Source organism: Montipora foliosa, chromosome 10 (genome assembly GCF_036669935.1).
Source record: "Montipora foliosa isolate CH-2021 chromosome 10, ASM3666993v2, whole genome shotgun sequence".
Taxonomy (NCBI): Eukaryota; Metazoa; Cnidaria; class Anthozoa; order Scleractinia; family Acroporidae; genus Montipora; species Montipora foliosa.
In genome coordinates, this window is record NC_090878.1 from 6,001,862 (window position 1) to 6,016,350 (window position 14,489).

Here is a 14,489-nt window from a genome sequence, read left to right on the forward strand (position 1 = left end):
GCCTCAAAATCAGACTGGTCTGGTTATCTGTTCAGATAAATTTTTAAAATTGATTCATTTCCTCATTGTAGGCTTTGAAAGACAGAGTAACAAAATAAAGCTTGATGAAGAGTCAAAGAAATGGCTCCATAACCGTTAGTAAGTTACTAGGGAAACACAATGGATTACTTGGGACGAAAGAAAACATTTTCATTGCAGTTCTTAATCTCTTATAATTATCGAGCGGGTAATCTACTATCCCTGAGGTATACACATTTGTGACTACGCTGAAAAATTAAAAAAAATCAAAAAAACTTAACTGGACTATTAACGTGGTCTGCCTGTGGCATTCCATATAATAAAGCAGCAATAGAACAAAAGTATATTGTTACTTGAAAGTCTAACGTAATTTGTTTAAGTTGAACTACACCTTTAACAAGTACAAACCTTTGGACGATGTTTTAACTATCCGACTGTAATAAGTCATCTAGGACTATAACACCAAGAAGTTTCGCGCTTTGAACACATTTTAGGTTCCATCTGTTAACCCATTGCCTCTTCGGAGTGAAACTTAACAGATTATACTCTGTCTAATGCCAGATGATTTTACTCGTCAACTGCGGGCGTCCCAGGGCACCTGAGAAGTGAATGAGTTAGCCTTTGTAAACATGCATGCACACAATTATCATCAAGCAAAGTGTTTGATATGAGTACACTGCAATTTTTGAATTAGATAAATTCAATAATGTTCAGCAGCACAATCCATGTACTTGATTGCCAGTAAATACAGAAAAACTCAATGAATTCAACATTTCAACAAGCTCAGAATTGAGGAAATTTATGAAAAGTTAAGTTTTTGTGAATGTTATGATCCAAGTGAGGCTCTAGCCTCGATCAATACCTTTTATCACACAGAGAGTAAAAAAGGAACCATAATGGCTTTAAATCACACATTCATTTAATTGTGTACGGTGATAATGCTTCTTGGGATTTGCTCGATCCCTAAATCATCAGTCTTTCCCTTGAAACGTAATTTTCAGAAGCAAAGGAAAGAAAAGAAAGGAAAGGAACTTTATTTAAGTGTCTGGTCGTTCCAGCGCTGGAACACTAATCGGGGACACCGTAAACTGAAATCAAGAAAGTAACTCAAATCAAATCAAATGTTGATGCTTCTTTTCCCTAACGACAGGATACACCACTTAATTCTAATAAATTGAATTTACGTAATTGAAGTTTTCAGTTTCTTGCGTTCGTCCTTATGAGAAAAACATTGGTGTTTAAAGACCCATATTCGCCCGAAAGTTACAACGAATTTTCTCATGCACGAACTTGCACAATTCTACAATGTACAGCGAGCCAATCAGATCAGACATTTGACAACTCTGCGTTTAAAAACAAGAGCGAATGACCGCAAACACTTTCAGGTGGATGTGGGCCCTAGAGTTTACCGATCATAATTATGTCTTCTCGAACCATGAGAACTTTCTAGTGGTTGGTAAATGGCAGGAAATCAAAGTGACGTGGGAAGGTGAGGTGTCAGCCACTGGATAACATTGTGAGGTTGCAGGAGAGGAGCAGATTAATGTTCAAAATGACCTGGTTTAAAGCATATTAAGCATTGTTACATTTAAGCATCAGGAAATGATACGTACTGACTACTACCTGTTGTAAGTCAAGAGTAATAGAACCATTGTCGAAGACGCCGATAAATGTGATGATTATAGTGTAGGATATCCCACAGGTTCCTATGCTGCTCTGACGTGACACCAAGAACATTGTCGTAGTGTATGATAACACTGTCGGGACTGTAGTTTTTTTGTTGAAAACTGTGAAACAAAGAGGCAAATCACTGTTTAAATTATCCTCAGCACAAGGTAAAGAAATAACATGCTTTTAAGATAAGTGAAGATGAACATTAATTAGTATTCAAATGGTGCTTGCTTTTCAGTGATTAGATCAGTGCTATCTTATAATCCCTTTGGGATGCATTCAGTTCTGTAGGTAAAGTCTCTGTTACGAGCCTGAAGGCCCATTAAGGCCGGTGCTTATCTCCGGTTTCCGTAGCATGAAGCGACTTGGAGTATTTATGCTTCCCCCTGGATGGGATGCTAGTCCATCGCAGGGTTACCCCCAGCATTACGCCGGTACCCATTTATACACAAGGGTGGAGAGAGGCACCGTGAGAGTAAAGTGTCTTGCCCAAGAACACAACACAATGTCCCCGGCCAGGCCCCGAACCCAGACCACTCGATCCGGTGTCGAGCGCACTAACCATGAGGCCACTGCGCCTCCCACACATTCAGTTCTGTAATCATTTCTAACTTTTAATTACAATGTTGTTTGCAACATAAAAAACTACGAATAATGCAGCAAAAAGTTTAGAGATATGGTCACACCCACAATGAACCATTGGGAAGTAATAGCCCATCGTTTAATGAATATATTTAAGTATTTCCTTTAAAATAATACGGATTGACGTTAGAATCGATGAGTGCTAAATCAAAAGAGGTCATTGTAACGGCCGCAGAAATCTTCCGTCATTTGTTTTTCCTTAATCACGTATTAAGATTGCACGAGTTCTTCGTGCATAGACGAGGATTGCATGTACACATCAAGCGAGCATGTATCTTTTTTGGGGTTACTTTTCTTTGCCGAGAGTGCAACAGAGTTTTCAACATTCACACTAGAAAAATTCAGCCGGACACGTTAAGAAGTTCAGACTTTTCGTTCCAGTGATTTGAGGCAGCACCACGGTGTTTTAATTAATATTAAAAACATCAGTGTTAGATCGAGGACTCTCGTGCTATTCTTTGATAAGTCGCTGGAGCCCCAGTTGTATGTATGTGTATAAGCCAAATAAAGTTGAGCAGCCATTCTCTCATAGAATTATGGATATTTTTAGTCTTGATTCATTAATCAACATTTTTCGCTTGAATTTTTAAAATAAGGTTGGATACAATAAATGAGGCACTAATGGGACAAGACAAGAGCTTTTTTACGGAAATCTTTTTTATGACCTTTCTTTTGCATTTGTATTCCTGGATTGTTCTGTTGAGCTATAACTGATTGTGGATTATGGTGCAAATGATGAAACATCCTCACACTCCAAGAGTGAACTAGCCCAGCACAGTCACAAATGATATTTTTTTTAGAATACCCATTACTGCGAAAATCAGTTGTCATTTCCCTGAAAAAACATGGCAGAAGCAGTCACCCGTGACGTGACTTCTTCTGATTGGTTAAAATTGGCGGCCCTTTGTTTCGCGTGCAAAGTGTACAACAACAACTGTTAAGAATCCCAACTGGCCGGATGCAAACCAGTTGGCTATTTACAAGTGCAGCTGGGAAGATGAACCTGGGACTACCAGGAACAAATTGAACCAGTGGTCAGAACAGGTCTTGAACCTCGGATCTCGAACCTCGGATCTCTAGATCTCAAGGCAAGCGCCCTAACCACTGGGCCATGCACTTGCCAAATTGTTTTATGGTTCGATCTATAGATAACCCTGTGACAATTATTTTGGTTACAGCTGCTAGTCCACCAAGTGACGTCAAGGCAGGTCCTGCAGATAAAAGAAGCATCACCTTGTCCTGGAAAAAGCCCAAGATATCCGGAGATGTGCAAATGTACACGGTAATTGATTGATTTTTACACTTAGTTCAATTAGAAATTGCCAGGTATTTGTTAGTGAATTATTAGTTTTCTTTTTGACCACCGTCCTCGAGCTATATGCCAAGGTTTTACATTTGAAAAAGGGTTAACTTTGTTAAAACATTTAGTTAATTGTGATAATTCCCTGGGTGCCGATATTTTGAATGACAGTGACTCAAGTTAACACAGGTGCTAAGGCGACAGGAAGAAAGGAGGAATTTAGATTACTAAGGGTGTGTGGATTGTGTCCAAGTTAGGGACTTGTAAACCTTTAAATCTGAAAATAGAGTAGGTGGGAAATGAAGACTAAGAAAAGAAGAGCTGACGTTTGGAATGTAGATAAGCCCTTATTTATCAGTGAATACCCAGCTCGAATCATCTAACATTTGTGAGGTTTTTGCTTTGCACTCATTTTCAGGTTATCTTCAAAGGTACAAAGACTTATTATCCTGACTTCACAGACTCTAGAATAGTAAAAACCAAGGCATTGAGCAAAGAATTTACCAATCTATATCCTGGCACAAAGTACGACTTTGTTGTGTTTGCTACAACACACTGTGGCAATGGGGACAACAGTTCCATGGTAACAACTCATACTTTGATTGCTGGTATGTTATTCTTTTGTTTTGTCTTTTTCTTTTTAATTTCTTTTGTGCATGCTGTTTCAATCCATACTGTTTCACTGAGAACCATTGGATGAAAAAAAAAAAAAAACGACCTCGTAATGTTAGATTTTGGGAGATCTTTGCTTGACCATCTGTTGGAAAGATCTTTTATCTGTTCAAGTTTTGTTGAAAAGTTCAAGATCAAGCTTGAAGGTGGTTAGTCTGCCTTCGTTTTTGTTCCTAGTGTTTTGGAGTCCACTTATGTTTACCAAACTTAAGAAGCTTTTCACAACATTGATTTATACATATATTTACTTGATGGATTGACGACAATCGTGAGAGAATACAAGACCGCAAACTGCTCATTGTACACGTCTTAATATGAAGCTTAGCCTGCCTGTTTTTAAATACTTCACAGCTCTTTATTGCCTCGAATTTCATTTTTAAATATTGACCGAGGTCTCTCTGCTGCTTGTTTTGGGAACTGGAAGCGTTATCAGACACCAGATTTCTGTCGTTTTGTGACACAACAAACACTAATGACATACTTCCCATTCTAGCATTTGTAAATAGCATCTTTGATACTTAAAAGGGTAGAGTCACGCTATTTTAGTTAAACTTCAAAACACTAAAAATCGGTTTTGCATCAATGAAGACCAAAAAATGTTTCTGTAGTTTTGTTACCAATAACCATTGAAGTGCTCTGAAGCCATTCTTCGTTGTTTGTGGATGGAAATGGATTGGAACTTGAAAAAAACTGGTCAGCTAGTCTCCAAAAATTAAATACGAATAGCTGTTTGTTCCATAAATACATTTCATATCTTCTGATCAGTGGGTTGTGAGGAATGTTGTATGTTTGAGCTTAAGTACCAATTGAGATTTGTACCCAGTTGTGACCTAAAAACAGCAAATTTAGCGTGACAGTGCCTCTTTAAACATGGTGTTCTTCATGGGAGATCATTTCAGCGAGTTTTCTTGTTATCACTAGCCCCAGCTGCACCGAAAAACCCAGTGGGAACCCAAAATATCGACACTACTGGATCATCAGTGAATTTAACTATTTGGCCCGCAGACCAGGACAACGGCCCCATCAGGTAAGACTTCTTAAGCAGCACTTAGTGAAGAAAACTAAAACCTCTCCAGAAGACATAAGTGGATTCTGCCACTGAAAGGCTTTTATCTGCCACGTTGCTTTCCAATGACAACAGGGCTCTTTGACAGCAGCCGCTGTACATTGTGGACGATCTTTTTTCCCTGCTCTTCCAGGTGATCTGGTGATGAAATTTAACGCCCTATCCCACAACCGCGCGCGGCCTTGAATATTATTTTCGAATTCAACGTGGCAGAGGCGAGGTTAGATCTCGTCGGTTCTACTTGAAGGTACATTCAGTCACAGGAAATGTGGGAGCCACGGAATGATCTGTTGAGTTTTGGCGATGGATATACTGCAGGAAATTTGGAAACAACTCTTAAGGCCGCGCGTGGTTGTGGGATACGGCGGTAAAATTTTTCTTCTCAGTCCTTCAAATGACGTCACCAGATCACGTGGTTGTTACATCCTTTGTAACTAGCACAACAGTCTCAGTCCACTACGCTTTAATTTCTTATCTACTTCATTTCCTCTGTTTTATGGTTTTAGTTATTATCAAGTTTTGGTGCATCGAGTTGAGGATTGGACTGATAAAATCTCCGAATGGAATAATTTTGGACCTGATTTCTATGTTTCTGCTCAAATACCTGCAAGCGCTGTTAATCCCTCGATGACATTTGTTCTTGGTGACGACGAAGACATAGGTGGTTTTACTAATAAGAAGTTGTCACGCGGCCAGAAGTACAATGTATATTCCAGAGCAACAACTGCTAAGTCAAAGGTATACCATCGATGGTCTTTCTGTTGAGGTGGATTATAGCAAAACCACCCTTGGACACAGATAACAAAGGAACCAATCGTGTCACAAAGATTGGCACAAAGCAAATACATGCGGCCGGCGCAAAGCGCGGGAAAATGCGCGCGATCCAATCACGATTGGTTTTGACTTCGCCCCTGATTGCCCAAAAACGTGTCCCGTGATTATCGAGCTAATTGTAACTATTACAAAATTCTCGAATCTGATTGTTTCTGTGCGTGCCTATTTGTCGCGTAATTGTCGCGCGATCACGTGGGTGTCCAATTTGAACAGTTCGAAATTGGATACCTATAATTGGGAACCTACGCTGTCCGTGCGTCAATCAAATGCCGCACTTGGAGGGGGCTTTCTTGCAGTTTTCCAACTGTTTGCAAAACAGATTGAACATAATTTTAACTTTTTCACACAAAAAGGTATTCAAAGACTTTTTATCTCACAAAGGGCTAACGATCGAACCCGACGCCGCACTAGAGTTTCTATTCCCCTTGATGTCTACATTAGCTTTTTTGATGACGCTGGAATTCGAGGCTAACCTTTAAATCGCAGAAGATTGAGTGTTTTTTAAATGACCTTACACTGATGGTTGAAAGCGATTAAACTTGGATGTGTTCTACAGAAGCGTTCCACTGATGAGCAATTCCTCACCGGCGCAGCAAAACTCCTTGCTCAGATTGACGTGAAAGCAGGTAAGAAAACAACAACAACAACATTTGCTTGTGCTCTGTTTTTACGTTGGTTTTTATAATAGATAACTTATAAGAATAAGGAGGGTCAGTGGCCCCCTAAATTAACTAGAAAGCTAAAAGTACCAGGGACGTACCGTTTGACGTTTAAGCTATTCTTGGTTTGCATCCACGTGATGGCCTCACAAGGTTTGCATAATAATAGAGTCAAATTCCCAAAAGACATTTTACTGCATTGTTCTGTACACCAACATGGCCGCCGTGACGTCAGATGAAAACGCTCTATTCTTGGTTTTCATCCACGTGATGAGACGGCCATGTTGGTGTACAAAGCAATAGAAAATGGCCCCACAAGTTTAGCATAATAATAGAGTCAAATTCCCAAAAGTCATTTTACTGCATTGTTCTGTACACCAACATGGCCGCCGTGACGTCAGATGAAAACGCTCTATTCTTGGTTTTCATCCACGTGATGAGACGGCCATGTTGGTGTACAAAGCAATAGAAAATGGCCACACAAGTTTTGCATAATAATAGAGTCAAATTCCCAAAAGTCATTTTACTGTATTGTTCTGTACACCAACATGGCCGCCGTGACGTCAGATGAAAACGCTCTATTCTTGGTTTTCATCCACGTGATGAGGCAGCCATGTTGGTGTACAAAGCAATAGGAAATGGCCACACAAGTTTTGCATAACAATAGAGTCAAATTCCCAAAAGACATTTTACTGCATTGTTCTCTACACCAACATGGCCGCCGTGACGTCAGATGCCAACCATCAATTGTCTGACTTGTGGCTGTGTGCGCTTTTGCAAGCATTTTCATCCCAACCACAGAGAAAAGATAGACTTCTCTCACGTTACAAAATGCACTAACAAACAGTAAGGGATGATCCCAACAGTCGGTGGACCAGAGATACGTCCAAAAATGCACGTGATGGTCCTTATTGGAGTTGAGCCTACAGGCACGTTTTCTTTGTTTAAAACTACATGCAAAAGAGGCTAAAGGGTCAATTCAATACAAAATGACCTCTTAGCCTCGTTCATGTGGCAAAACCGCTGATAACTTTGATAAGGGCTATTAGGTGCACGCTGGCTTTGATAAGCGCCGCAATGTGTTCCCTTGCTTTTTTCCCCAACGTCAACATCACTCTTGTCCCGGAATCATACAGACAATTTATGTCACAAAAAAAATGCTTGGTTTTTAGTAAAAGTGCACTTAGCTATCAAGCTAGTTTACAGGCACCCCACGTTTTAATAATCAGAAAGAAACAATTCAAACTCAACAGAAACATGATTAATAACCCCATCTGGCAGGAGGCAACCAGTTGGCTATTTACAAAGTGTTGTACAGTTGAATCCGGGACAACCGGAAGCCAATCCACACCGGAAGTTAGAATGAGATTTGAACCCAGGCCAACCGCATGCAAACCCAACACCCTAACCACTGAACCACGCTGCCTCCTAAAAGTGACTCTGTTCTTCGAGTAAAATAAAAAGATGGATTTATCCTAACACTTACTGGAAATAGGTATCCAATGCTTAGACTTAAAGGGAGTGAATTCGAAGGGGGTTCGAATTCTGACTTTGTCAGAGCTATGACGAAGGGCTTAAGGGGATGTCACGTTATTTTAGGTTGTTTAGGGGACATTTTTAGGTGATCAGGAGTTTAAAACTCAAAAATGGTAATACAGAATTTCTTTACTGATAAAATTTTTGTTACATCTCAAACAAGATGATTCTGAGCAAGAAGGGCCTTTATCAAGGCGAGTTGCCATAAACTTGAAAAACGTCGGACCGCCGGAGTTTTTTCAAGATTACCCAAATGCAATCCGTTTCAATCTTGTCCATTTGTGTCCATCCATGCGTCTATTTGCTTTTGTTGTATTTCTGTTATGTTGATCAACGGTTTTAAGTGGTTATTGCAATGTTTCATTCTACTTTTTTGTTCATTTTTGGTGTCGTAAAATTAAATCATTTTGCGTGACATAGAGCGGTTTTCAATTGAGTGTCGAAAGTAATTAGCGAATTGCTTTGGTTTATAATTACTTCACTCAGTGATTGGTTCAAAGTTCTCGCGCCAATTTTTCAACCAATCAGAAGTGAAACCAAAACCAATCATGGCTCGCGCGTGCACATTTTCCCGCGCTTAGTGTCGGCTACTTGTAATTACTTCGAGTTTTGATTGGTTTACTGGGTTGTCTCCGTCCTTTTTGATTGGCCAAAGTAATTGCTTTGGTTTTGGTTTTACGACACTCATTTGAAAACCGCTCTAGCCCCTAACGTCAGCTTGCAAATCGTTCCAACAGTGGTAAATTTAACTTAAGAGCAGTTTTCAAATGACTGTCGAAAATAATTCGCGATTGCAGTTGCCAATCTTGGTCAGTGATTGGTTTAAAACTCTCGCGCCAGTTTATCAAAACCAAAACCAATCGCGACTTGCACGCGCGATTTTTCCCGCGCTTAAAATTGCTTTGGATTGGTTCATTGCACTGTTTGCACCTGCTGTGATTGGTTGAAGTAATTACTTTGGTATCAACCTCGTTTCCAGGACCCTGGGAACGAGGTTGCTTTGGTATTTGTTTTACGACACTCAATTAAAAACCGCCCTTAAACCAATGTCTGTGGGATTTTGTCTTGGTTTTAAGGTCACTCACTCAGATAATTTAAACATCTCTTATCTCATTTCTAGTTGCATCTAACCTTGGAAATGAAAGTGTCGAGAAGTCATCTCCTATTGCCGCCATTACCTCTGCAGTTGTTATTGTAGTACTCGTTGGTGTAGTAATTGCTGGGATCGTTATTTGGAGGAGGTTAGCCTGCTTTATTTATTCTCTTTGTCTCCGTTGTTAACAAACGAAAAAACACCTCGTTTTTATTACCAACCATTGCTTTTTCTACATCCAGGAACGAGCAAATTTGAAACTCATTACTAACCAGAAAGAAATGGCAAGGGTAAAAGCACAATTGTGGGTTCCCGATCTTAGGACACCCCATTGGATTGTTATAGTGGTTATGTCATTGATTGCGTTTTTACTTTGTTAAAGAAAACATGTTTACGTTTAATTTTCGTGGAAAGAGGAGAGAAAGTGAGAAATATCCTGAAAGAAACAATGTGGGATCAGTGGTTTTTTACAGCAAGTGTAATAGCTCTGATTTTTTGAGAAAACGCCAACTCTTTTCGGCTGCATGTATTTAGGTTGGGACTTAATATTATCAATTTGGCACACGAATTTAGTGAAATTTATTGAAAGAAAATGTTATAAATCCTGGCTGGATTGCGATTAAAAAACCGAAAAAGTGATGATGAATAATTTTCGCAGGCGCCGTCGCCAAGATCAACGCAGTTCAAAAACAAATGAATCACATCTAATGACACAGGCCAGTTTTAATGACGCTTATGACACTGTGCGACCCGATGGTGGAGGTTCACGACCGCGTCCCCCCAGTGAGGAGGAGCCAGGTGTGTATTTGTCATGTTTACAAATTTTACTCCCGCTGTCAGTTCACAGGCCACTCGCGCCAAAGTTCAACATAATATTAGCCAACCAAAAGGCTGATACGACAATTTTTCACTAGTGAAAAAAAAATTGTTCGCCCAAGCAAAAGGCCGACACTACAATTTTTCACTAGTGAAAACATCGTATGTCATTTTTATTTCATCACGGAAATGTACATAAATGTCTTTACTTATGTACTTAACGGTTGATCCCAATAGAACACGACCTAAATCTCTCCATTTTTTGAACTGGTATTCGTCTGGTAAGTCATGCAGTAGGATAGTGCCAAAGATAAAATGATGAGCACTCGTGAAAGACTCTATCTGCATGAAATATCGCGCCCAATTTATGAATTTTATGCTTGTGAAAGACGCCTTTTTAATATCCAATAAATTAATGCTTGATTATTTTCTAAAGTAACTTAACTCTGTGCTCTGTAAGGTGAGACAGTGGAGACAACAGCTGATCCTATATACGGCAACACCGCAGCTGATGATTTGGATGATAAACCCAAGCCAATCCCTGTCAGTCAGTTCTCAGAATATGTCACTCAGTTGAAGAGAGAAAAGAACGCAGGATTTGCCAAACAGTACAAGGTAATCAAGTGAAGCTATGATCCTCGCAGTTGTGAACGCAATTTAAGCAATTGCGTAGAGAAGCCTGAAAAATTAAGGACTTCAACGGGGTTTGAACCCGTTACCTCGCGATAACGGTGCGACGCTCTAACCAAATGAACTATGAAGTCACTGACGTTGGAAGTTGGTCGTTTCTTGTAATAAACTTGTTTGGTCCATTTACTAGCTTGTAATACACCCGTCATTTGAATTAGATGACTATTCATAGTAATGATTACTTTATCGAAGTCTCAGTCTTATTTTGCTGGGCACAAGTGCTCTACTAAATCACATGAAGTGAAATCAGATTAGTCAGGTGTTGGTTTTTGATGAGAGGGCAAAACCGGTGAAGCCAGAGTAAAATCTCTCAGGGCAGAGAACATAGCCAACAAACTCAACCCTGTTATGCCACTGAGTAAGTGAATCGAACCCGGGACACTTTTGTGGAAAGCGAGTGCTATCACCACTGCGCCAAGCTTTCTCCTCCAATCCACTTTGTTGAACGTTTGTTGTCATCATTAACAGTTTTCTCTGTTATCCGCAGTGCACGTGAGGAGATGGATGCAGTCAGCTCATTAGGCAGGAATTATGTCAGTGTCAGTCAGTCAATCATTTGATGAATCATCCAACTAGCTTATTAGTCAGTCAACTAGTCAGTCAGTTGGCCAGCAGGCCAATCAGTAAGTCAATCAGTCAGTCAAGACATCAATCAATCATCCAATCAATCAATGAGTCGGTCATTCAGTCAAATGGTGAATTAGTCTGTCATTCAGAAGATCGGTCAGTCGATCAGTTTGTCAGTAAGACAGGGAGTCTGACAGTCAGTATTTCAGTCAATAGGACAGCGAGTCAGTCTTTCTTTTCCTCAATTTTTAGTAACTAAGGAAGTGAATCAGTTCGCAAGGCAATGAAATCAAGAAAAATTCGGTAATCCCTCGTTCCTTCATTGTTTACATATTAAACTTTCTATTCGTAGCTTCTTGCACAAGGTCAGCAGTTCTCTTGGAATGATGCTAAGAAACCAGGAAACAAGAATAAAAATAGATACGCAAATATCATCGCATGTAAGTGGACCATTTTTATAACGCGCTGCTGATTCAGCTCAATTTTCATTGGTTAACTTTATCTAAGGACCACATTCGTTATAGAAGCAAAACTGAAGCGTGACACTGGCCTCTTGGAACTCTCTTTATCTTCATGTCAAATTTACTACCCTCAGTTGAAGACTTTCGATCTGCCATTGAAAGCTTAGAATGTGATTGTGACTGCTGGCCGTACTGCAGAATATGGCCCGCTAGTTAGGCCAATCAGAGCGCGCGTACTATCTGAGAGATATAATTATTCACCTTTATCGACTCGTTAGATAAAACCAGAAACCCATAAGGGTTGAAACGTGTAACGGTCCCTTGTGTGCTGGGAAACAAGGTTCTGGATATTCGATTTGCTAAGTACCATATTTGGAACAACAAGAGCGAGGGGTTTCCAAATATAGTACTTAGCACTGAAACATTCAACCAATCAGTTCGCACTGAATATTCGGAAGCTGTGAACGCGCGTTACACGTTTCAACCCTTATGGGTTTCTGATAAAACCTAATTTTCGTGGTAAACTGTGATGTTAATGAGGAGTGGATGTGAAATCATAGGGAAAAGAACCGTATTAATTGTGTAGGTCATTGTACCACAGTAGAAACCATGCTCCATTGGCTTCGGATAAAGTGACTGGGTTGTCCATTTGACCATATGGCCTCAGTTGTTCAGAAGGTGCATAACCCTGTCCACTGACTAACTTGTTTTTTATTATTTGGAAAGCGTAATTGAATATGTAAAAAGAAAATACGCTACGCTATATAAATTCATTATATCAATTCATTATCATCTACGCAGCTATTTTGTAGGCTTGTCCCTCCCCCCCAGTACTCACTGCACATCCGAAAAATTGTCACTTTCAGTGTGACACCCTCCCCCCCCCCTCCTTTTGAAAATCGTAGCTACGCCCCTCTGAAAGTGAATATTGGCTGGATATTATTTATTTTGCGGGTTGATAGCGTTACCCACCTTCTGAACATCCCAAGTTGGAATGGCGAAAAGTGGACGGGTATGGAGGCCTTTATAGATTACGCGACCAGAGTTAATGATTCTACCAGCCATTTGTTTCCGGTCTGTAGAGCATTGAGCGTTCCTGATCAGGAAGTTGAGACAAACTTGTCAAGTCATAAATTCTGATTGGTGAGACTACTTTACGTAACTGATATTATTGCTTGATTTGTGATCATGTTTTCTTGTTTTTAGATGACCATTCACGAGTTACCCTTCCTATCATTGACGGCTCCGAAAACTCTGACTATATAAACGCAAGTTATCTTCATGTACGTATTCTTATTTGATTATTTTTTGTTTGAAAAAATTCGAAGGTGCCCAGTTCAGTCATATTATTTTGATTAGCTTGAAGTTGGCGATGTTAGGTTGCAATCCGAAGTTCCCGGTTTTAAATTCCTCTCCGACAACAAGCTGAGTTTGTTCTGGGTTGTCCAAGTTCAACAGCTCGGCCGCCCTTGTTAAAGAGCCTACTGGTCTGATTCCGTTCAGTTGGGATTCTGGAAGATTTGTCATTTCTTTGTTTCATTTGCCATGGATAGTTCCTGAAGGGACCAGTCAATTAAGTACTCATTCTCTCTCTTGATGTTTGTGGAAAAACTGACGTGAGATGGGGAACTACTTAGTAGGGTGGGGATCTGGGGTGTACCTAGGCGAGGGGTACAGGGGTGCATCCCCTCCCCTCCCTCTTCCTCCCTTCCTTGAGAAAAATCCTGGATCCGATCCCGAGGATTAACACCAATGAAAGATATTAAACACACTTGTGAATCTCGATGTAATTTTCAGGGTTATGATGGCACTCCGAAAACCTATATTGCTTGTCAAGGTAATTTATGTCATTAGTAGTTTGCTTTGTACATTTTGTTTTACGTTTGTGTGTATTTAGTTTTGTTGATAAATTTGAATCGCACAGGCCCAGTCCCTGGCACTTACCAAGACTTCTGGCGAATGATTTGGCAAGAAAATGCCACAACGATTGTGATGCTTACAAGACTTGTTGAACATGGGCGGGTAAGAGAAGTCTGATTCTTACTGCAATTCTCGCCCGTTAAACAGTGTTTAAGTGTTGGGAATTGAGTTTAGAGTACAAATCGAGCAAAGCTCGAAGATGAGATAAGCGTTTCTTAAAATGCGATCGTCTTTTCTCAGTTCGAGTTTAAATTATTACCATTTTGGATGCCAGTTAAGGTACCTCTCGCTGTATCAAATCTTATTACTATTTAGTTTTTTCAGTAGTCTTGATGTTTTACATTTTCTTGGTTTATAGACGAAGTGTCATCAGTATTGGCCAGAGAAATCAGAGAGTTACCATGACGTCATTGTCAAAAACCACAAAACAGAAACCTTTGCTGACTACGCCATTCGCACATTTACACTCAGCAAGGTAAAATAGCTGATAGCAATCCTGTTTAGCATGATAAGCAGCACTACCTGCAAGAAAGCACATTTCAGT

General features: G+C 40.0%; 1 protein-coding gene across 4 annotated transcripts in view; it reads left to right on the forward strand.

The window, feature by feature from the left end:
• LOC137974348 (receptor-type tyrosine-protein phosphatase mu-like) overlaps nucleotides 1-14,489 on the forward strand; it is a 76,708-nt gene that overhangs the window by 50,700 nt on the left and 11,519 nt on the right. For all 4 annotated transcript variants that reach the window (XM_068821278.1, XM_068821279.1, XM_068821280.1 and 1 more), the window contains 13 exons: nucleotides 3,510-3,613; nucleotides 4,050-4,239; nucleotides 5,225-5,330; nucleotides 5,876-6,107; nucleotides 6,760-6,829; nucleotides 9,519-9,639; nucleotides 10,150-10,289; nucleotides 10,768-10,922; nucleotides 11,917-12,004; nucleotides 13,232-13,308; nucleotides 13,823-13,862; nucleotides 13,950-14,047; nucleotides 14,304-14,420. In XM_068821278.1, coding sequence (XP_068677379.1) covers nucleotides 3,510-3,613; nucleotides 4,050-4,239; nucleotides 5,225-5,330; nucleotides 5,876-6,107; nucleotides 6,760-6,829; nucleotides 9,519-9,639; nucleotides 10,150-10,289; nucleotides 10,768-10,922; nucleotides 11,917-12,004; nucleotides 13,232-13,308; nucleotides 13,823-13,862; nucleotides 13,950-14,047; nucleotides 14,304-14,420 — 1,538 coding nt within the window. The remainder of the gene's footprint in view (nucleotides 1-3,509; nucleotides 3,614-4,049; nucleotides 4,240-5,224; nucleotides 5,331-5,875; nucleotides 6,108-6,759; nucleotides 6,830-9,518; nucleotides 9,640-10,149; nucleotides 10,290-10,767; nucleotides 10,923-11,916; nucleotides 12,005-13,231; nucleotides 13,309-13,822; nucleotides 13,863-13,949; nucleotides 14,048-14,303; nucleotides 14,421-14,489) is intronic.